General features: G+C 39.3%; 1 protein-coding gene across 1 annotated transcript; it reads right to left on the bottom strand.

The window, feature by feature from the left end:
* Window positions 1-9,118: 9,118 nt before the first annotated feature.
* On the bottom strand, window positions 9,119-23,904 carry LOC117768156 (golgin subfamily A member 7-like). The gene is made up of 6 exons (XM_034596309.1): window positions 23,797-23,904; window positions 22,445-22,570; window positions 19,307-19,459; window positions 16,474-16,575; window positions 14,697-14,749; window positions 9,119-10,246 (listed from the first exon to the last, which is right to left on the bottom strand). Exons 1-5 carry the CDS (start codon window positions 23,803-23,805, stop codon window positions 14,708-14,710), a joined length of 432 nt encoding a protein of 143 aa, XP_034452200.1. The 5' UTR covers window positions 23,806-23,904; the 3' UTR covers window positions 9,119-10,246; window positions 14,697-14,707.
* Window positions 23,905-24,750: the final 846 nt, after the last annotated feature.

Here is a 24,750-nt window from a genome sequence, read left to right as displayed (position 1 = left end):
CAGGAGAAGTTCTCAATTCATCAAAGAACTAAATTATGTGAGCAAAGAGGTTTACATTTTTACCTGCACTGCCAGATATTGTAAACAGAGAGAAGCCAAATATTGTGATTCAGATTTGGAGAACTCTCTGTTCTCTTCCCTGCCACTAGGGGGAAGATTTGCCTCCAGACAATGTCTTGTTCTGACATGTTCGTATCTATTTCCTCTTTCTGATATGTAGCAATGGTTTGTTTTTTAAGCTAATATGGGACCTCATGTTTCTTTTCTCCTTGTTCACTACTGTTACGAAATGTCCATATTCAGAACATTTTTGTTCAAATGAACATTTTAAAGCTTCCTGGTTTGCCTCACTGCATATTGTAATACTGTAAGTAGCCACTAGGGGAAGATTTACAGCGTAACGAAATGGAGGCCTTTATACATACAGTCTATAGTGAAGCCTTTAACTACAGAGAGGATTGAAACACTTCTTTTTCACCCTGGTATTAAGTTACTATTTTACCATAATCCCTTTATTTAGACCAGCCTTTTTCCCTTTGTAGTTTATTTTAGCAAGTCTCATCAGAACTGTAATTCCCCAAAATACCTACGCTTTAATGTTGAACTCGTGCTTAAGTGAGACTGAGCAAATGGCAGATTTGTTCCAAAATATCACACAAAGTGCTCTACATGAGCAATTCACAATAGAGAACAACATCCCCTTCTATTGTTCCTTGTGCATTGGCTTGTGCATGTATAGAATGACTTCACATAGCAGTGTTACCTACATAAAGGCTTTTTCAAACAATTCAAATCGTCATAATTAGTGGATTCATTTGCTAGAGAGAAGATGAATATTATTGAATTTTGACCAGTGAATTTGTGCTGTTAGCCTCTAACAAGCAGTCCTGACAGTCCTGAACTTTAGAGGGACAGACTGGCGAAAAGTGTCGCAGTTTATTAGCTTATATTTAACCTGCGTTTGTTGTAGTGTGAACTGCTCCAGAAAAGGAATCGTCTGCACACGGCTTCAATACAGGAGTCATTCTGTTTTTCACCTTTAAGTGCCCAAGCAAAGCTAACGAGATTTTACTGACTGTCGACTAGCAAACTTGTTAGCAGCAAAAGCTTTATCTTTCCTGTTGAATAACGTTTTATTGAAAAAAAAAAAAAAAACACGGATGTAAAATGCAGGGATAAATAAGCAGAAAAATCGAGAGAATCAGTGGGAGATCAGAGGATTTGTGCCAAAGGTTAGCTAACTAGGCCACCAGCTACAGCTCCGCGAGTATTCGTAACCAAGTTTATAAAATATTTTATGAATATGTGAGGATTATTTTTGCTGTAACCGTTTCTGATGTGACCCGTTGTGATTTCACTGTTATCGTGACTTACTTTACAGACGAAGCAGACACAACGCAGAAGAAGACAAACTCTGAACAACCCGTGTTAGCTCTCTTGCTGATATGCTAATATAAGTTTTTTCTTCTTATCTATTGCACTGACATGTGTGGGGGAAATGCTACTAAGGCATAGGGATATGAGGAAAAGATGAGGGAATAGCAACATTTTCAACATTTTTCTCGGACATATTCTGAAGAAAAAACATATTCAATTATATATTAACTTACCATTGAATAAAAAAGAACTTTCATGGCCGTGATCATTCCTAAACACGCTGGCAAAAACGCTGCAATCGTGAACTAGATTGTTTGTATGGAGTCTTCTGGTGAGCACAGCATGGCCCCACCTGGAGGCAGTAATGCACCTTATAGCTTGGCTGCATGAGAACACCAGGCAGTTTGCAGGGTAGATGCTTTCAGCTACAGGACGTTGTAGATCTTCAAATACAACAAGAAAAGGCTACTTGTCCTATTTGTGTACAAGCCAGTGGCAGCTCAGCTGTGAAACATGTGACCTACACCAGCACGGCCATTCGGAGGCTTTGAAGCTGTTTCTCCAAAGAGCCTTTTTACTGCTAATAACCAAAACAATAACGATATCTTTATTATGACTTTGATTTATGCTTTATGTCACTGTAGTGTGTCCGTAGGGTTTCCCTTGGCACAGTGTTGGCTCCACATGAAGCTCATGGGACTGTGTTACAGCAACAGGCCTTTAAAGAAGTGCAGAGATGTCCGCCAGTTCCTCTCACTGCTTTATACGTTCACAAAGAATTAGAAGAGCTGATTCCATCCTGTTGCGACACAGATTCCATCTCCCCACAACAGAGAGGACCAACAGCATTTCTTTATGTTAAGACAGTCGCAGTTGCAGGTTTTCTTTTTTTTCTTTTCTCACAATTAAAAAACACTTTCTGTCATTCAGATTAGGTTTATATAATATTATTACAATATTGTACAATAATGTATGTGAATCCTAGTTTATTATGCTTTTTATAATGGTGCTATCAAACTGGCCCTCTGTTTTCTGAGGGTACAGTACATGTTTGAACAGCTACATTACGTGTACTAACAGTATACTTGAACTGAGCGTGATGTGCTTTGTGTTTCCAAATATAATAAAGGTCAGAGTTACGGAGCAACCAATCCTTGCTGTTCGGTGGTCTTCTTCAAAGAAACGTTTTTTTAAATTGTGCAGACTGTTGTTACAAGAGCTGTAATTCACTGCTGATAGCTGATATTTCAGATATTTTCATCGGCATCATTCCCAAACTATATTGTATGGAAAGGTGGAAATATGTGTGCAGTGCAACACAGAGGAATTCATTAATACACATAGTGACTTCATTGTAGCACACCACCATCTGCTATAGTGGCTTTAGCCTCTGTGATGAAGTGCATGTTGTTGCAATGGATTTCCCAAGATTCTTTTCTCCACATATGTTTACCTGGGGGAGGGAGGAACAATCAGTCTTTACACTGCAACAGATGGGATTTTCTTACCCCGTCTGTGTCAAGAAGTGAGATGATACACACGAGATCTGGGAAGCCGTACGTTTTTTCGCATTTCCTATAAAACCTCGGAATGGTTGTAAATAAACCTTCTCCTCCAAATGGGGCTTCATTTCAGTGTTTCATTACCAAACAATGAAAGTGGAAGAGAGCGCACAGCCAAGCCTGTCTGCCAATGGCTCTGTTTGTTTTCAGGGAAAAAGCTGACTCAACTTGAGCAAGTAAAAAAATATGTAAGCAACTCATGATGTAAACAACCTGGCATGCAGACACATGCGCAAACAGAAACGTCAGCATAGAAGAGTTCGAACACAGCTTGCATAGGAACATACTATTACAGGGTATCTGCAGATCACAGAAAGTCTTAGAAGCATTTAATTCTGAAAAAAAGTTATTAAAAGGTCTTACATTTAATATATAAAAGTTTGAAATATTTTGTCTCCTATTGAAAGTAATATTAGCTGTGTTATGTTTTAGTTTATGATAGGAAACATTGTTCTCCTGTAACCTACCACATCAACCACAAGTGAGACTGACATGACAGTGAGGACAGGAACCCTGCAAACAACATAACAAACAGAACATGAACTCTCTAAAACCCAGCACATAATAAATCATGTTAATGTGATGTGAATTTCAGATAATAAGGAAAATAATTCAAGTGAACACTTTCTTGTGAAATGATATCTATAAATATGCGGCTTTGTCAGACTGAGGACTCCAGGTTTTCTGAAATCATAGCTGTTAGAAGAACAAGAAATCATTTCACAGAGGAATAGACAATACGTTCCTCAGTAGATGTGATGGTGCTCCAGAAAAATATTGGACTTAAAAAAAAAACATATTGTTTTACTGAAAACTCACTTCAGGTCTTTAAAGTCCCAGAAATATAATACAATAGACCTATGTGACATTAATGGTTACCATGGCAAATTCTTTCCTGTGGTGAGATCAAACAGGAGTCTATAATGGTGCAACACTGTCCTCTTGTGGCCAGAAACACGTACTGCAATATTTCTCTCTAGTAGAAGTGGGCTACATTCAACTGTGAAATATGCATTATATTCACTTAACACTTATTCTGTTCTCTGTCAGGATGTCTATCCCAGGATGCATTGTGGTAGAAGGGAGCTGCACCCTCTATATAGTCACAGGTCTTACAAACAAATCTACACAAACACTCAACGGGGGGGATTGTGATTGAGCAACATGTTACTTCACTGTGGAAGACAAAGCCACACAAACACAGGGAGAACACGCAGCTGTGGGCCGAAGCTGCTTCACCCAAACAATGCGAGTGGTACATCTACATACTGAGCAATCTCCTGTTTCCCCATGTGCCACAGACAGATCTCATTTCAAAGCCCACTGGCACAGGGGAGGGATGTTTACAGTAAAGTCCAATTATACTTTTTCTGCCAGAGTACATCCAATAAACCATAAAGCCGATGAATTACAGTTGTCATAAGTATAGTCATTTAGAACTGACGCAGTAAGCTGTCCCAAATCTTTATGCGGTCTTTAAATTACGGCTGCTTTCTGTGTAGGAGAACACTAGCTGTGGATGTTGGACGAGAGCCAGACATCCTCTGTTTGGGTAATCTGTTGTGCTGCAGTCTAAACTGAGCTGAAGCACGCAGAGGGAGGACCCAACGCTGCCGCCACCGACGCTGCTGCTTCCCAGACAGATGTGACGGTCACGAGTTTTAGACAAAGGTAGTGTCTCCTCCGGCAAGATGTGATGTTTGGCCGTTTGTAGTTCATATCTGATCTCAGGCATGGCTGTTAAAGCAGGTTGAGATAAACAATAAGCAGTAGATGCGTGGAGGTGAATATTTAGGCTGTCATTCAAATCATCATGTGAAAATAACTCCCTGTTACTTCTGCCTGAGATAGATTTTCTTAATTATAGCTTCATTGTGTCTGTGAGAATTTTGAGAAAACACAAAAAGGGGCAGAGTCACATCTCACATTTCTACTGAGATATGATTATGCCACTTGTACGTCTGCCGGGGTCAATAACCATCTCTCATACCCAAGTGGAGAACAGTGGTGCCAAAGAAATAACGTGAAATTTGTAAGTCAAACAATAAATCAATAAATCCATCGGCAAATTTTTCATTGACGTCAAATTTAAACAAAAATACCAAACATTTGTTCATGGCTGGTTTTCTCAGTCTTTTACGATTGTTAATGTAGTATCTGGGATTGTTAGTCAGACTAAATAGATTGAATACATCATAGTCTGACTTTTCTAGTCTTTTGACGATAACCGTTTCACCCATTAACACACACATTCATACAAAAAAAAATGTCTGGAGTAAGATGGATATCTATGAGAACAGTCTGAAATTGATCATAGAGCACAATCCTTATTCTGTGAAATGCTGTTTAAAATCAGATTATAATCCACAGATAATGATAAAAATAAAAAAAGTCATCATCGCTCATCTTATTGTCACTTTTATAACAGAGCCCTGTTTGATGTCACGATTTCCTTTGACAACTTCATTGGTCTTTGCAGTCTATTGTTGATCCTGTAAACTACATCTCGAGCACTTAAATGCACTTTTGCACAATTTGTTATTTCTGGGGTATTTAGTCAATCTGCTTTTATTTTTGAAACCCTGTGTAGGCTACCTATATATCTTCTAGATATTCATGATGTGCTGCCTATGATCTCAAGATTCAAACATTTACTTTACTTCCAACTAAACCTCATTGATTCCTGAAGATTGAATTGTTTTAGTCAGTGAGCGATTCCTGCTTTTTCTACGTCATGGAACAGTGAGAGATTAAAATATCAGCATCATGTATCGTCTAGTTTTGCGTCAAAAAGAGGATTTGTCTCCTACAACAGACGTTTGCCTGTTGTTTTGAGAAATGTCACGTCTTCCTGTATGAGGCTGCAGAGAGCTGTGACCGTGTTTTATACGTGTGTGGTTAGCAGAAGAGAGAGGGCAGGGGCTCCCACCGCGGCCCTGATATAAATCTATTTTACGGGTTTATTAAAGGTAAGTTGGTGTGCTTCCATATCCTAAATCCTGATTCTTACGTGGTTTGCTTTTCATGTCAGAAAAGCAACAAAGAGCTACTCATTTCGGCCTGCAGCTTTCTATGGAAGTAAACAGCTAGAAACCACAGTTTGTTGCAGTGGGAATAACTGTAAAATACAGTAGATCTCTATAATGTGAAGGGTTTCGTGAAGGATTTATCACATTTCCAGATTGTCTTTGTCAAAAACTCCATGAAATTCTCCCCCAAAAAAGTGACAGGAAAACCACGGGAGGGAAATATGATTAGTTCATTTTTTCCACTTCTTTGCTTTTATAAAACAAAGCAATTATTGTCAATTTATTATTATTATATCATTTCCCCCCCCCCCCCCCCCCCCCGATTTAAGCAACATTATTTCTATCCTCCACTTTGGCTGCTTCTGCATCGTAACGGAACATTGGATTGTCATCCTTCCCTGGTCCAGACAAAGCCTCATCTCAGATCAGATTTCCACCAGAAAAATGTGCTGAACTCCTCCAGGTTCAGGTTGAAAGGTTTTTATGGGTTTGTGAGCCAAATAAAAAACAAAGGCAGTAATGAGGTGCAACACACACACAAACCAATATGTGGCTCATAATGTGTCATAAAGAGAAAATAAAAATATGATGAATTAGAAAGCAAATAGAAAGCAGCGATTCCAAGATCAGGAGGAATGTAGTAACTATTAGGATGCTTGAATACAAAAATAAACACATTTCAAATGATTTTTAATGTAACAGTCTATGAAAGAACATTCTTGGCCTTAGAAATCTCAACTCAAGGTCCATTTTTTGTTGTGTTTGTGGCCAACATGCACCACATCCTGGACAGTTTACCAGTGCATCACAGTGTCCGCAGTTTTGTCCACAAAGCTAAACTTGGACAGAAAACTTTGGAAGACTTTACACAACAAAACACAAAGAAGGGCTGGATTACAGCAGAATATAAACATTACCCTCACCTGAGGGCTCCAGAGATTTGTGTTGTTGTGAACGGTCTGAGCAGAGAATCTCCTGCTGCGTTGTTCATATGTAAAAGGCAACGTCTGGAGAGAGTGTGGACCCAAGTGTGTAAATGTTCTCACGAGAGACTGGATCAAACTGAAATGCACCTGTTGGGGCATTCTTTGGCTTCCATACAGCAAGAGAGATTCACTGACAAGTTGAAGAAGTCCATGTCCACCCCCCCCCCAACCCCCTCTACCCACAAAATACAGAAAAAATATACATATGGCAAAATACTAAATACATGTGATTTGTAGCAGCTACTTAAGACATGCATATGTAAGGTTCCCCTGTGGAAAATGCAGTTATTTATTTGACATACGTGCCATTAAATATCAACAAGGAAACAGAACTAATGTTCTCGGTGACATATTACTACACCAAATGTGCAATGAAGCCGCAGCCTCTCAGGCCCAAGAAGGCTCAGGAACCCCTGGGGCAGTTTCTTTTCTCGTGTCGAGTCAGTAGCCAATTCAAAAACACAACTGTAGAGAGACCTCGATAATTTATAACAGAGGACAAGTTAAAGCAAAACAGCTCATCACTGACGGAGGGAGAGCAAAGTGAGCCGCAAACACATTCTTCTAATTTATTTTAAGGTGAAAGATGCTTTTTTGATGTTTGCCATGGAATTTGAAGGTTTCTGGGAAATGTGGTGTTAATTCAAAAGAAGTCGAACACCATGAGAAGCATTGCCACTGCCCTGAGATTAAAAACAGCACAAATCAAATTTGCTTTTATTTCACAATAAGTGTTTTTTTCCCTCTTCAAACACTTGTCTTTAGGATAAGATCTGTTATATTGGTTAAGAAGTTCATATGTACATTATATCATAGCTTTGTTTGAAGAATGTAGATGTAATAAAGGAAGAGCAGGGTGATGCATTGAGGCGGCGAGCCATCCTTTAGCTGAAACGATTTTTTTTTATCTTGCTTTCCTCTGACAAATATCGGTTTGTGGATCCAACAACTTAAGCTTAGGTTCAGGCAGCTAAAGGATGGCTCTCCTCCTCAATGCATCACTCGGCTCTTCCTGTGAGAATGTAGCCTCATGTGGTCAGGGTTCACCTCCGCTGTGAGAAATAGTGCCGCTCTGGTGGAATCAGGAGAGCTTTCCTGCAATATAACTCTCAGAGACAACACAAAATACCGCCCTTGAAAACGAACCAAGTTGAGACGAAGCCCTGGAGTTCGCTCTGCTCTCGGTTTTTCACGGCTTTTTGGATCTAAATCATTAGAAGCACCAAGAACTTTGTGTCTCGTGGCTCCTCTCTCAAGTGTCTGTGAAATCGGAAATGTGCATTAACACTCAACACCGAAAGAACACCAGGGGCCAGCAACGGGTAAAATATGTACCAATTTTATTCATGAACATACAACTGGATTAATAACACATTGAAATTTCAACTGAAAAAAAAGAACCTAGAACAGTTCGATTAACTGAACTCCAGATCAATTAAGTATGAGCTGACACTGTATTTACATAACTGTAATTCAGTGTTCATCCTTTAGCTATGGCAATAAAAAAAATAAAAAAATACTTGAACATGTAATTACATCATAATTAAAATGGGTTCCTGTCCACCACGTTCACCAGACGGCATCTAAACATTTCCAGCCGTAAGTATGACAGTATATTCAACCTTGAGGTTTCACAGATAACAATTCTCCTGCTCAAGTTACAGACGCACAAGAATCCTAATTCTGGAATTCTCTTGCTTGTTAGCAACAAGAGAAAAAGTCCAGAGCTGACTGACATTTTCTCACTGTTGAGACCTGGTCACACCAGAGTGTTAATCCTCAGCATGGCTTGGCAAAATATTAGCTCTAGAAGTTTGGGAACAATCTTCATTCAATGAAGGAGTCACTCAAGATGGAAAATAAATCACTACGAGCTAAGCTAACATTCATATAGCACACTTGTTTGCGCCTTAGCTTTGCTAGGTAGCTAATAGCAATACAAAATATATTATGCAAAATATATATTTGTACCATTGACTCTCTGTCTGCAAACCTTTTTTTTCTGGTGAGTAGTAGTTATTTCTCCAAAAGAGGAAGTTAGCAAAGGTTCACATTAAGCTAATAAAGCTTCCTCCACTTTGGAGTCTTCGCCTCTCATTTCCTTCAAAGTGTCTAGGCCAATTGGTCAACAGCACAAATTTGTGCGCAAATAGTGTTTACCAATGTTGAACATAATGCGAAACATTTGTGCTTATTTGTATACGAATCACATTGATGCCACTGGAATAAATCTGAAATTTCTGTAAAATCCTGATGTGACCAGGCCTTCAGATTGACACAAAGGCAACATTCAAAGCCATTACAGGCACTGTCAACTAACAAGAGCACTTTTAATATAGTCATAGGCAATATCAATAATGTATAAATACATATATGCTTATTAGAGTGAATGAGTCAAAAATCAACAGTAGTCACCAAACACTATGCATGGCACAGTTTAAATAAAAATAACCATGAGTCGGAAAGAAGTATTAACAATGGTACATACAAAATGCAGAGCAAGCACATGGTTAGGCTTTGAGCGACAGAAGAATCAACACATAGATAAGAAAGATGTACATAGATACTCTAATTTGTGATTGTTTGACTTGAATGTTTGGAGCCTGACAAAGTTTAGGCGTCAGTTATATTCAAGGTCAAAGCCCATAAAAGGACACATGCAGGAAAGGTGATTTCACTGTTAAGCACCCTTGAAAAAAAGATACATCAATAAGCATAAACGCAAATGAACTGTGACATGCTGCACATGCACATAACCAGAGTTCACCATTTTTTGTGTAATAGATTTCCTCAGATCTGCCAAGACAATCACTTAAAGCAAGGGAGTGGGGGAGTTGTAGAAATCTTCATTAAAATAAGTTACCCTGTGTTTTGGCTTCATTATTAAAAAATAAAAAAGAACTTCCAAAATGAAAGAAATATGTAAAAGTTGATATTTCCACATGTATTAATAGATTTAGTCCTAAATGAACAAAGGATAATTACTCATGGCTTCAAGGACGCTTTAGTGAGTCAGTATTTCACATTCTTTACCTTTGTCCAACTAAATATAACAGACTGTAACTCTAAACTATTAAATAGAGACAGAGATATCTCAAATAAAATAATATATGAATAACTGTGAGGTACCTAATTTTAAACTTGGTCATAAAGCATACTCTGAATGGGACATGCCCATGACAGCTCGTGGGAAGGGACAGATTGTAGAGACGCAGTATTCAGGGTACAGGACTGGGTGGTCCTCTGGGAGGTGGGCACTGGTAGTGGGCTGCTCCGCTCAGCCAAACAGCAGCTACACAAACACAAAGATTAGTTATTAACATGACAATAAGTGGGAAACCCCGCACACATTGCACACAAGCTCTCACCCAAGTGCACGTGCAGGGTGCGCGTTAGCATCTGTGTGCATTAGCATCGCTACATCCGCTAGCATCGCTACTTTCTGTAGCAGACTTTTGGGCTAAAAACGTGGTGTAAATGACAGTTTCGAGTCAAATGTGAATGTCGGGGCTTACGGACACTTGGATGACGCCACAGGAGCAGTATGGAGGCATTTTATGTTTTTTTCCTCTTGTTTTTTTACGTTTGAAGAATTGGTCACCAGTTACTTCAATTGTATTGGATTTGGCTCCTGAAACTCCAAAAGTGTTTTGGGGCCTCAAACCCTTCACCCACCCCTCCATCGGCATAGTGGTGAGTAGATAATGGCTTAATTTAGATTTTTTTGTGAACTATCCCTTTAACCTGAAACTTTGGTTGAAGCATGCATTTAAATTGACAGTTCCAATGTCTCTAAATCTTCCGCTGACAGTTTGCAGAGATTAACCTAAATCTGACACGTCAACTGGCTTCATCAATAACACTTCAACTGAAAACTCCTTTCAAAGCTTAAGCCTCAACGATGATTCAGACATTTCGTTGCTTCAACTTTAGTGCGCACTTTTGAGGGTTTCAAATTAGATTTGTGTGTTCACATATTTGTGATATTAGCTGAGACTTCAGGTCACATAATGAGACGTGGTTCCTAATATAAATGTAATATCACTTTAGGATTTAGTCAGTACAGTTCTGTTATATTATAATTAAATATTCAAACTAAACCATCATCGACAAAACAGATTTTGCTTTGTTTCAACAAACATAAAATAAAGAGAACTTTTGATTTCAGTCTCAAAAGAAAAAGCAAGAGTAGTTTTGTCAGGTACTATATTTATAAAGAACATGTTAATATAATGTACTTTGCATTGAGCAATGTGCTAGGCAAATGCTTAATCAATGTGTTAAAACAGGCAATTCCAATGAACAATATCTGGTTGTTCAGCCTGTAAAAATATTCTTGACTGGTGAGAAGAAAATCCACTTCAGATAATGACAAGAACAACAAACCAATGTTGACCTTGTCCAAAGTTCCCCACTGACACTAAATATTGTGCATGGTTGTGCAGCCAAGGTTTGCAGGCATAATGTGGCCGGTCACCGAGTTTGTACACAGAGCCTAACGACACCTTATCAGGAGCAGAGTGTCTTTTGGCCGAGATGCTGGGACACCGACCTGGCGCCATCTGCCTCTGAATGAATGCTCAGCAGTCAGAGGTTGTATGGGCCAAGTCTGTCTGGGGAAGGTCAGGAGAGAGGATGGGAAAGGACGGTTTGATAGATATGTGATTAAGGTCCGGAGTGAGAAATAACTGGAGGTAATGGGAGAGAAATAAAACTAGCCAAAACTAGAATTACTGACCAGCAACTGTGTGCCTCCATAAACATCCATGTCCCTGATCCATGTGGTTTTGGTCAAATGGTGACAAGTAATGTACTACAGTGTCAGTAGTAAACAGCTTATATTATAATATAGAGCAGTTATGGACCCAAATTATTATTCATTTAGAATCACGTTTATGAAGAATGAATCCAATATGCAATCTCTTTTCAGCTCTGTTTCATCCACACCTGAGGAAAGTAGCTGATAAATGCTCCACTCTGTTCGCCAGCTACCTGCTGAATGCCGTTCGGTTCTGGCCAATGCAACTTTTAATAAAAGTCTGATATAGGTCTGATACACTGATACATCAGTCTAAGCCTGGAGGAGACAGAAGAGAAGAGACTGGGGCAGGATTAGGAGGCTTTAAGGCTGGGTAGGATGATATGATGTATGTGTGCTCAGTCTGCTTGCTGGCTGTGGTTTACTCTGTCTTTGACCATGGCAGAGCTCCAGTGCACGCTTCTCTCAACAGCTACTTATAAAAGACCTGGGTTTACATTCCTCAACAGGTCCTGTATATGTATTGGAGCTCTCAGTAGGAATTTCAAATGAGGAGATTACTCCCTGTCCCTACATCTGTGTGGTGGTAGGGCAATGGTTTATCCATTCACAGGGATCCTTGAAGTCAAACATTTTGCCAAACACAACATTCCCCATGCGTAAAATATTTATGGGGTATGTCCTACTCTGCCTGATGGTAATGTCGACGCTACAGTGCAGACTGAGCCCGGTCCAACGTTGCTACAAAGTACTTTTCAGTATGATTTGGGCCCAGCCCACCTCAGGATGACACCATGAAATGAGCTTCCCTCATCTTTTTTGTATGCACAAGAGAAAAAGAAGGGATTTACTGTACCAGAGATTGAAAGAATTTATGGGATGAGATGTGCTCTCCAGTCAAAACCCATGAGGCATCTGCCAGGGTGAAAGATCTGCAGATATATAACAGACATCTGTGGCTGATGATCATACTGTGCTGACGTCTCCGGCTGTTTTCTTATTCAAACCAAACACAGTGTGTTGTGGGATGTTGTCTTTCATAAGTGCCATGAATGAAAACAGCTGAGTGACCCTCTTAGTTAAACTAATTTTTCAAAAGAATAATCAAGTAAGAGAATATTTCTTTGGAAAAAACCTTTGCAGGAAAAGGGTTCCTTTCAAACCAAAGACACACCATCATATCTCAGTCATTTCTTGGAGACTTTCTGGATGACATGTCTCAATAGGCCATTGTGTCCACCGTAATAAAATTTGAGGACAAGAGGGAAAATGGGAAATTTGCGGCTTATGATAGTAATTTAAGACGTTGAATTTTGTTTATTGAAATTGCAGGAATGTTAAATAGAATGAGGTCCTGTGTTACTATATGAGATAAGTATGTCTCTAACATTCTACCCAGTGAACATTGGTTGAATCACAGAGTCTGAGCTAATGTAACCAGACTTCCATTCTGTCCTTTCTCTTCAAGGCATCAACTCGACAGCCAAACTAAAACAGCCCTGTGTGTATACAGGTTATAGTTATCTCTCTCTAAGTATAGAACTTGCCTCACTCCCCCCCAGAAACCACCCTTTAAAATCAAAATGCAGACACATTGTATTTCTGAATGAAGTGAGCCTTTGCTGGGAACCTTCCCCAAATTTACAGTCACAAGCAAAGATAAAAGAAAACCCAAGAGACACTTCCTCCAAGGTGCCTTCGCCACAGGCAAACTATAAGAGCCTGTAGCTTTATTGTGGTGAAAACTACTCTTGCACTCTGCTGCATTCTATTCTATTTCAAGTCAATTCCTAGGGCTGCTTGGTATTGATGATACAGCAAAGGTATTGCCATATCTGTTAAAAACTGTACAACACTAAACTTTATGAAAGTCAGCTTTTTAATAGGAACTTTATTTCCTATGACGTACGACATCTGGACAGTGTGTGCGTGTGTTGCTTCCCAGCAGGCCCAGTGGCCGTGCCAACGTGCCAGGAACAATGGTTACTAATACCTTACTAATACCTTACTAATACCTTGCCATCCACATCCAATGTATGACTCTATTCACATTAACACCATGAAATGTGAGAAACTGAATATTAATTAAAAACAATATAAACTAATTACTGCAAATGTAAACCATAAACAAACAGCTATTTATACACACATTTTGATACATTATGTGGAACAGGCAGGTTTTTTTTAACATTAAAGATTTAATTTTCCTTTTCCTTGTTTATTTTCAATTCAATTGAATTGTATTTGTATAGGGCCAAATCATAATATACATTATCTCAAGGCACTTTACATAGAAGGGCAAGACCTTTTCAGGCACTAGCCAAACTTTTCAAACTGAAGCCATGAAATCTGACTCTCCAGCTTCCTGGGACATGAGATGAATGACGTAGAAACCTGTTAGCCAGTAAAGTAAACAGGGAAATGGGCTATTTGAACGAAAATGAAATAATTGTTTGATTACAGCCACTTAAAGACGTGTAACTGCAGTGAATGTCACATTGTGCCAAATGACACATACTCACTGTTTGGGTTCAGCTGCTGGATTTGGCTCGTGTGTGTGTGTGTGTGTTCTGGACAGTGAACTATATGTGCGTAAAGGGAAGTATGTGACAAAACACTGAGTAATCAGCAATGTGAAGTCATAAAGTACGCTAAATTATCCTTTAAATGTTTAATGAAACAATTCCCCTGACGGTAAATCAGGTGATTAATTTGACTCACAGATGAACAAGGCTTTAGGTTTGATGTGTGATTTTGACTTTGACAGCAGAGCAATTTGTCAAAAATCTACAGCAGGGCACGTAAAGAGTGAACCCTCTTATATTACTGCTCTTTGACTCAAGCCCTTTTCTTTGTAATATTTCCCCAAAATTAAGAAGAAAATGTGTTTCATAATTGAATGGTGAATGATCCAGCACCAGGTCTGTTCCAGTGATAATGTGTAAATCTTTGATAAACAGGGAATGTTAATTATGAGACTCACCGTGGCAGCTTTTATCTCGTCAGGCTTCTGTCTTCAAAGATGGTGACCTCAATCTTAACAGGATTCAGTCAAGTACAAATATCTGGTGCAAGGTTGGGTTCATTTTGCATTTAATGAAAGCCAACTGAAATTTGCATTCTCCTCACTTTTTACATTCGGAAAAACAAACTGTAATGACACTGCAGCAATTACTGGATACCTTAAATTCTTTTTCCTGAGAGGATGAAACAGTTATTGGAAATAAATGTGGAAAAAGTAACTAGCCGTCACTATATTCCAAGTGTCCTTGGACAAGATATGGATCCCCAAATTTCCCCTGACGACTGTGCCAGCTGTGTGAGACTGTACTGTAAAGCTCGGAGTGGTCATCAAGACTAGATTAGACTACATTTTCCAAAAGCCCTGGACTTCATCAGCTCAACAGAGGAGACGAGTCCATGAGCAAGTTGATGAGTCTCAGTCAGTTCAGACATCATGTCCATAACAACACAAGGACACTGAAGGGAAACTCGTACATAGTTTAAAGGAGCAGAGATTACAACCAGAAAGTTAAAAAAATGACTTGATAAGAGTCATGGACATGGCAGTAACCAGGTTATGATGACTAAGTACTTACACCACTGGACTTGCAGCTTTTGGTTTGGAGCTGCAGTTATTTCTGTGCTCACAAACTAATCGTTGTTTAACTTTTAAAAAGAAGACGTCTTGATTTCTTATGTAAACGACATTAGTGGATGGAGATTTTTCTTATAGAAAACAAGATGGATGAACAGAGGCTGTGACATTGTGAAATCCGATCTCTATAGCGGTGCAATTTTAGAGGGGGGTGGGGGGTGGGGGGTGTTGTAAGTGTTTCGAAAAATATATAAAACTTTCCACCCAAACCCCCATCAGTGACATCATCATGAGTGGTTTGGTTCATATGTTAAAACAACAGTCCAGGTGAGACAGTCCTGTCAATCTCCCAGTGTTCCTGTGCACAACTCAGCCAAGCAGCTCGACAGTGCCTGAGAAATAATCCATATCACTGTCCACCTTATAAAATCATGGGCAAAATAGGTAACAAAGCTCAGCTGTGAACAATTTCAGTCATATTCTGTTATCCCTAATCTCCCATTGGTGCTCAGTTGCAATTAATTGGGATGTTGAGTCACCCCACACACACGCTAGTTAGGCCAGGATGTTGGTGCACCCGCTGATTTTATGCAGATGCTATGGATTACATACTAACTTTTATCTGGTGTTTTTACAGGGTATCCCTACATAGCACTGGATTTCCTGTAAGCTCCCCCGACTGCTGCTTTCCATTTTCATCCAGCAGTTACAGGCAGAGACATGGTGGGGGCAGAAAGCCTGTAAATCACTACATCTATTAGGTCATTGTGAAAGCTCCTTGTTCTACTTAAAAATGTGGTGTGATTACGCTCACATTTCCTGGTCTCTGGGTATGACTTACGAGTCAAATTTGCTCCATATATTCCATGTATCATTGCTCTTTGCTCGACATGATCATTCTTGCACAACAAGGTTGTTAAAAACAGTTTGACCCTTCACTCTGACTCCAATATGTTTGTAGGGTTTCGAAGTTTAAGCCTAAGCTTGACCATTTTATCATGTTGCTGTGGGGAAAGAGTCTATTTATGGGGGTTATTATTTGTAGTTTATTGCTAAACAGTTACACAGGGCTCACTAGTCAAGGCTGAGGAGTATTAACACCTGTGTGAGAAGATAAGAAACCTTATTTTCTGGCTACTCCAGACACTGAAGTGAAGGATACAACTCGCAGGCCTCTCTCGATGGGGTCTGTGAGCAGGAGGCCTCGTGGCGCATAGATCTTGTCATTCTGCTCCTGAATGTACTTGGCAATCTTCTTCAAAACCTAAAAGGGCAAAACAAATCACATTTTCAGAGATTATTTCACATTGACAGTTATAATGGAGAATGTAATAGCTACAAATATGTTGGTGATAGGCAATTATCAGCCTGACCGATACACAAGTCGGGATCTACTCAAAATCTACCGTGAAATACTTCAACAAGCTGAGGTTTTCTCAACAGACCATTTCTGAACCATGACCTGTACATCACACTGAATATCTGTAGTGAGATCTGCCATCATGACCAATGTCCGAGCTCCCGAGGGCTGCATGAGTTTAGCTATGTGATAATTTCCATACAGACATACCAAATTAATATATTCTAAAGTAACTCCGGCAACCCTGCGCTGCTCAAAAATGGAGTGAACAAGGTGGTTGAGTTGGTTGAGAACACAGAGGAGATTGTATTTGGTTCACCATCTGACTCTCATAAAAATTCCTAATAATATCCACATTGAAAAGAAATCAAGCAGGTTTTTGGGTGTAATAATGACAAATCGTCTGTTATTCCACTGACTTTGGAGTGCAAAAGGACAAAGCACAGAATTTATTTTCTCTACAGCTTTAGGTCGTTTGGGAGAGTAGACTAATTCTTCTTTGTGTTTTATTTCTGTGATCTACCGTGTTGTAATGTCATATGCAATAAATGTTTTCGTTAAGGTCAAAGCTAGTCCACCAAATAAGAATCTGCTCATAGATTATTAACCAACCTCTTATCAATCAGTCCGTCACCATGACATAATAAGGTTGACCAAAGTCACTGTCTCTGACCCCAATTATGTCCTGAACAGTGAATACAAAATGATTCGATGTTGAAACTGGAGCTCTTGCTTTCGTGCAGTAGAAACTGTTGCTACCAGGAATCAAACTAGCAAATCTCTCTCTGGCTAAGTAGGCAACCAGAGGATCCAGCTAGCTAACCCTTCACATTCTTCAGCTGCAGCACTGAATAACAGACCATAATAATAACATTTTTACTCTGGTAATGACCAATCAATTTATATTGCATGAAGCCCAAACTGAGCCAAATGTTATTTTGATCCCCGTTCACTCCTGCTAACTAAAAGATGAATTCATATGACAGGAAAACACAAGTGACATACTGATCCATTTACATTCCATATGAGCTGGGCCAAAAGGTATTTTAGATGACTATAAATCTTATTCATTTGCTCGCTTTAACAGAGCTAATAACATTTTGATATACAGCCAAGCTAAAGGATTCCACGCAGCAGCAACGTAACTTCTTACAGTACACCCCCACTTAAATCATCTCCAATGTCTTTTATACACAGTGTTAGTAGTAAGTCTACATGCACAAGCCAAAACAACACAGAGCATCTTTACTCAATCTAAAATGGTTGTTCATTATTAGGGCTGGGAATCTTTTGAAATGTTTAAATAATTACCTATTATAAGTTTTGTTACCAAAATGTTTTGGATAACTATGTTTGAGAAATATAAGCCGATGTTTTCCACTTAAAGGTAAAATATGTAACATTTTCAAAACACTTGCGACTTTTGGCCGATAACTGAACTGCAGTCAGCGTCCTGTTCGGGTAAACATCAAACTCACATCCTGGGAAATGGTCGCATGACAAACATATTTATTAGTAATTCTTATCTGATCGCAGTTATTTTAGATCTTGACATTATTGGTTCAATAACTATGAAAGTTTCACAAAATATCTGTTCATTATTTTACTTAACAATTTGTGGTGCAAAAGAAGAGTGCTGATGTACAGTGTGGATCTGTTAGTAAGTGTTTAGGGGGAAAAAAAATGTCTCATTCTGAGTGGTTTTCATTGTCTTCAGTTATTATTGACTTTGTTTTGTTCCGTACATTTGAGAACTAAAGTTTTTGAGTATTTATTAATGCTTTTCTGAAAATAAATCTGCAAATCAGAACATGATTCATGTCTGAAGATATTGATTAAATTCTATGACATGCCAGAATTTCAGTTCTTTTAGACAAAGTTTTCTTCAAACACTGTATTTGCAATACAGCTAACTAGACTTACTGCCTTGCAGTTGCACATCTTGACCGACCAGTCAAGTTTCAGAGAATGAGTTATGTTTTTGAAGACCATTACGGTTTCACAGTAAAGTTGACCAAAGCCAAAAATGTGTTAGTTTTGTGAGGTCACAGTTATCGTGACTATTAAAAATAAAGGCTCCAGGTTGTGATTATAGTTTAGGTTGGACGATAGACATGATTATAGAATGGCTGTTGCTGTGAATGTATTTATGCTTGTAGCTATTGTTGTAGCTATTTTGATTAGCAAAATAGCCAGCCAGTCACAGTCTGAGCTAATGTAATAACCAGTAATACCCGTATAGCTACAGCATTAGCTGCCCATTGCAAGAGCTAAAGTCATAGCCAAAGCCACAACCACAACAGTAGCCAGAGACATAGGTTGTGTCTGAAATCACTCACTAATCAATATATAGTACACTCTATATTTAATTTTGTAGAGCTGTCCAAGTAATATATACCATCGTACATTGTGCTCCTGTTAAGTGTTAAATAAATAACTGAATTTTTTTCTTTTTCTTTGAGCTCACTATAAAGTCCTCTATGTAGAAGTCCCTATATACTGAATAGGGGGTAGTGAATGAATGGGTCATTTCGGACACAACCATAGACACAGGCACAACAGCTATGCGAAAGTAAAAATTCTGCTTCCCTCAGCTGGTTACTTCTGCATGAATCTAACATGGAAAATGTCTCACCTTCTCATAGTGAGTCTCCATACACAGGAAGACGGTATACGCTGTGAGGCAGGCCAGACAGCCTTCGATATACGACTGACTTCCCAGCTTCTCAGCTTCAGCATACAGGTTATTGAGCGTCCGCACAGTCTCCTCAAACTGTTGTTTGTCAATCTAAAATACATGGAAACATAAAGAACAAAGGGTTAAATCATTGGACAGGACTCAGAGCCAGGTGTAATGCATATTTGGACAGTAGTGTTTAAGAGCCTCTGTCCGGATATTCAAATGGAAACACTGTCTTCTTAGCACCAGATCATTTTCTCCAATGCTTTCCATCTCTAGATAAATTAGGGGCTGAATTTTCTTGGACTGGTCGTATATCAAGGGAATTCTGGGCTTCGTTCCCGCACTGGAAAGACCTCCTGAAATTATTAGGATGCCTTGGCCATATGACCTGTGAATGTTTTCACTTAGCGACTGACACGAGAGAGGAACTGAAAGCAGGACGCACACTGTGAATCCAGGAAGGAATATTAATGGGTTCTCCTTCTCCAGTGGCACAGACGCACCTTGAGCAAGATAAAGACGCGTCTCTGCAGTTCTGTGGGCCTCTGACAGCTTTTGGGCTACAAACTGGGAACCACGGCTGGCTGATAATCAAACCAGCGTTTCTCAAGAATTCCTCAAATGAAAGCTTGCTGAAGGGATGAGTGATAGAGGGCGGAGGACATTTGGACTCAGAGGCTGTCTCGACTGGGGTCTTGACACTAGTCCCATGCTGGCCCAGGGTGGATCCGGTGATCTCTCTGTGATTCTAAGGGGGGAAAAGAAAGAGCCTCTAGACCAGACGGGGAGCAAGCCAGGGGCCTCCTGAGCCTCTGAAAAGCCTCCAATGTTCTGCTTCTTTGTGCCCAAGGAATGCAACTTGTTCCAACACATCAGTGTTCTTACGCATGTTTGGTACCCACCATGGAAAGCCTTTGTTCTCCTTCTAATGTTCCAATTTACAGGCTACAATTCAAACCACATTTCTCGACTTGAGCATCTTTCCATTACATCTGATGGAGTCATATTAGGATTCAAAACATGTTAGATGAGTGTAAAGCTGAACAAATTCAAGTGAGGAAGGACGTTCCCCTTAATGTGACTGTCACAAAATATAATTACAACTTTAATAGAAGTATTTGACACAGGTCAGGGAAAACTGTCGGTTCACAATTAACGAGACACTTGTGAATGGTCTGGCAAGTTAGCATCCAAAAACATTTAGAAAACTCTTTGCTTTCCCAGTTCTCTGGTGCAGTTTTCCAAAAGTATTAAAACTGGAACGAGCTACCAAAAATAATAAAGTCCACAGCCTCAGGTGATCGTCTTAAAGAATTTTATGTACCAGAATGCAAACCAGGTCCAAATATATGGTAAAATCAGCCATTAGGATAAAAATGTTGGCTGAAAAAACATGAGACTTTTTCATTATTGTGTTCTGCAAATATTCTCACAAAGTGCCAGGTATGGCCAAACTAAAAATGGAAGCAACAGCTTGGCATAACACTTCCTATTCTATTAACTCGGATTTCAGCAAATCATTAAAAAAATATATGTGGGAAGAAATGTGGGAAGAACATTTCATGGGAGGGAACTTAAGCTTTTACCTCACAGAGGAAAAGCATTCTTTATTTTTCTAGTTGTTATATGTGGATGTGTTTGAATGTGTATGCATATTTAAGTGTGCATGTGTGAGAACTGAATCCTCCCCAAAAACATGGGAGACCACCCAATCAAGAGGGAAGTGCCAATAAACCACCAGCGAGCGGTTTAAGTGTTGTGGAGCTGCTCTTTTCATGTGGTGCATGCATTTCAAAACTGGAGCTTTATGTCCTGCGAACTCTGAACTGTTTGACTGGCAGCGGCTTTATTGTGGCGTACAGCCTGCTCAGTCTCAACGACATGCTCTTCCTCCTTCACATCATTACAGATGCCTGCTGTAAACCCACTTCCACTGTGGTTCAAACAAGGACACAGTCCAGCAGGGTTCCTCTGCAGGAGGTACAGACAGTATTCTTTGGCTCTATGTTCATCCTGATTTCAACTTTTGTTTTTTTAGGGCCAATACAACAACTGTGTATTATGATATGGACAGTTTGCCTTGATAAATGCACCATTCAGCTGTGTTTTCCTGGACATTAAGCAAAACCATAATGCTCATCCATTTTCTTTGACAGCATTTGTGATATTTTTCTGAAGATTGAGAAGAACCTAAGTCAGAGTAGCTACTATCTGCTGCTAAAGGGTGTTTCCCTTGGGGACAGGCAGAGAAACACTCTGGTCCTATCACTAGTTCCTCACAGGACTCACAATATGTCGATTATTTGTCGCTTAAATCTAGAGGTCAGTCCAGAGTATTTCATCACGTGCACAGATTTTAACACTGAAGTGCCAATGAAAGAGATCCTGTGTTTAAATCTGCACTCTAAACCAATGCGTATGTGAAGAAATACTCTGAACTGACCTCTCGATCTAAGCAGCAAATAATCTACACACTGTAGGAGTCCTGTGAGGGACTATTGATCAGACGGTGTTTCTCTGCCTTTCACGTGCATGTTGGGAAGGTTGCCAGCTCTCACTTTAACTAAGAAAAGGAGGCAAATATGTCAAGGATAAAATACCAGATCGTTTTAGTCCTGTTAAGTCCAAAATTGCAAATCAAAATCCAACTGACATTTGTAGCTGCTCTAATAACTAAAATATAGCCTTAGAAGAGAGCCGTTCTGAACAGTCTGCTCACTTCATATGTTTAGATAAGGACAGCAGATTTTTATTAAAAAACGATTTATTACAATTTATGTTTTTAGTGGAATTTAACAAATGCTGTTTCTCATAAGAACTGGACTTTCATGGCCTAAAGGTCACAGCTTAAAGTCAAGATTGCGTGAGAAAGTTGAGGGGAGGCATCAGTTCATGTCTGTAACAACAACAGGACGGAGACAACTGAACGCAGCAGAAGTTTTTATAGAGCACAAATTACAAATAGTTACAGTTATGACTGTAATGGATGATGTGGAGGCGTGACGCTGATGGTGTTCTGCCAACCATTTTTATGTGTTGGTGTAATGGAACAGCTCATTCTGAACAGCACAGTGTAGAGGTGCATCGTACCCTGGTCTCCAGCTCAGAGGGGAACTTGGTTTGGAACTGGCACACGGTGCCAATCGTGTAATCTCTCTGGAGGAAGACTTTGGCAGCGATGGCTGCCTGTTGCCTCATGTCCTGCAGGCTGTGGGTCTGTGGAAAGGACAGATTACAACTTTAATCATCTCTACAACTTTAGTGACACCTGAAAAATTAAAGGTAAATGTGATAGAAACAATGTCATCTTCAAATTACACATTTATTCCTCAGACATTTTACAGGAAAACATTTTGAATTGTTTGCAGGTTTAAGGCTTCAAACGTGTCTGATGATGTGACAATGATTTTATAGATTTATAGATCAATCATTTGGTCCATACAGCATTAGAAAGCATAATATACAAAATATCCATCACAATATGTTAGAGAGCCTAGGATAATATACTCTAATGCATTGTTTTCCTTGACCAAAATCCAAAAATGTTTAATTTGCAGTAATAAAAGACCAGGAAAAGAAACGCATTCTCACGCTTGAGAGCAGTGAATCAGATCGTGTTTGGCCTTTTTGATTGAGACTCACTTTAATTATCAAGACATTTTCAAACCATCTGAATCTTCTGTCAACAAAACAATAACAGAAAAATCCCTGCAGCTCTACACAGGTGTGAGCAGTAAAATGAATGAGGTCTGAATGAGCTGCTTCCTCTTCAGGATCCTGACTGTCACGGGCCACTGGGACATTACATGATCAATATCTTTGTCTTTTTCCAAACATGACACGTCAAAACGTTTGCTCGGAAATAAACACTGTCTGATAATATATATGCAGGCCTGGATTCTCCCAGTGCGGAAACCTGGTGATGCTTCACATCTGACTGAGAGGACTTTTTATTTCCTTGATGGATTGACTGGTCCTTTCAGCTCCACACCATCTGATGCACTTATCGGCCTGATTGGTTCCGTTTCCTCACATTTATGTGTGATCTCTGATTCCATCTGCTGTCGTTGAAGAACACGCAGAGTTATTCCTCCCTGCCCTGGAGCCAGTGAGTTGTTTTCACGGTTCCGTCGTGTAGAAACACACGGAATTAGCTGTTAGCATCTGCACACAGCTCAACTCCTTGTTAAAATAGTAAACGCACTGTCGCCATTGCCGCCCACACGAGTCGTTTTGTAAATACTGCAGCTTGTTCGTGTCAGTACAGGTAAACATTATTACAGGCGAGCTAGCGAAAGACCGGTTAGCTACCAGGCTAACGCTGGTTTGCGTCTGTTTCTCTCAAACACACTCCCAGAAAATAAAACTGTGACAACATGAATACACATTTAACAAACAACGTACATATGAAAAAATAAGGTTGGAAATCTCCGTTGGCTTACCTCTGCCATGTTGAACAGTGTTTCTGTTTATCTTCCGCTAGCAGCTTTAAGCATGTACCTCTAAATATCTCTTCCGGGGGTGAACTCTTGTTTCACAGCGAAGGTTCCGGGTCCAAAATACTTTTTACTCCAATATGTTAGAAATATGTATTGTATTTGCAGATTAAGATTTCATAAATATAAAATACAATGCTTTTGAAATAATATACATACTATTATATACATATATTATAATATACATATATTAAACATATAATATATAATATATATTGAATAATCCATTGCAGTCAGCAGCAACCTAAAATTATCCATAATATATAATAAAATGAGTAGTGGGTACTTTTATACTTAATTTAATGCAGTATTTTAATTTATAATGCAGTATAGTAAAGTTAAGTAAACTATCTGAATACTTCCTCCACTATGACATGTGTCACATCAAACACAGTGTGCAGAGTAGACTTTATAAATCAATCTATTCTTGCCACTGCATCTTTATATATGACAAAGGGGTTTTAAAAGCAAATAAAGTTTCATGGTTTTACAAATTGACTCACCAGTAGTGGTGGCCTGAGGACACATATACATAATTAAAACCAGAAAGCACTAAAGCATCATTTAGCAGACATGCACAAACACTAGAAATTATTATTGGTGTTACTTGATTTTCTATTAAAACGTGACCATGATGTGACTCAGATGTTTGTTTGGTTGAAATGAAGTCAGAGGACAACACAGAACTCAGTTTGGGTTTTGGTTTCCACAACAGCATAACACATCAATACCAGAGAGACTGGGAGAGAGGCAGATGCTCCTGGACTTGGACCATCAAAGACCCAAAGAGCCACAGTTGTGCCAACAGATACATTTACAAATCTGAGTAAGAACCCATCGTTAAAACAGACTCCAGGCCTGGAAACAAACAGCACACAACAAAATATTGTATTACTTCAA

The sequence above is a fragment of the Hippoglossus hippoglossus genome, chromosome 9 (genome assembly GCF_009819705.1).
Source record: "Hippoglossus hippoglossus isolate fHipHip1 chromosome 9, fHipHip1.pri, whole genome shotgun sequence".
Lineage (NCBI taxonomy): Eukaryota > Metazoa > Chordata > Actinopteri > Pleuronectiformes > Pleuronectidae > Hippoglossus > Hippoglossus hippoglossus.
The sequence above is the reverse complement of the archived record's forward strand: the minus strand, read 5'-3'. Positions and strand labels throughout refer to the sequence as shown.

What these genes read in the sequence shown, in the direction of transcription:
- LOC117768156 (XM_034596309.1), bottom strand. An exon ending in CCTCTGAGCTGGAGACCAGG is followed by an intron (nt 19,460 to 22,444) that starts GTACGATGCACC and finishes CATGTATTTTAG; the next exon opens with ATTGACAAACAACAGTTTGA. An exon ending in TCGAGAGAGGCCTGCGAGTT is followed by an intron (nt 14,750 to 16,473) that starts GTATCCTTCACT and finishes AATCCTGTTAAG; the next exon opens with ATTGAGGTCACCATCTTTGA.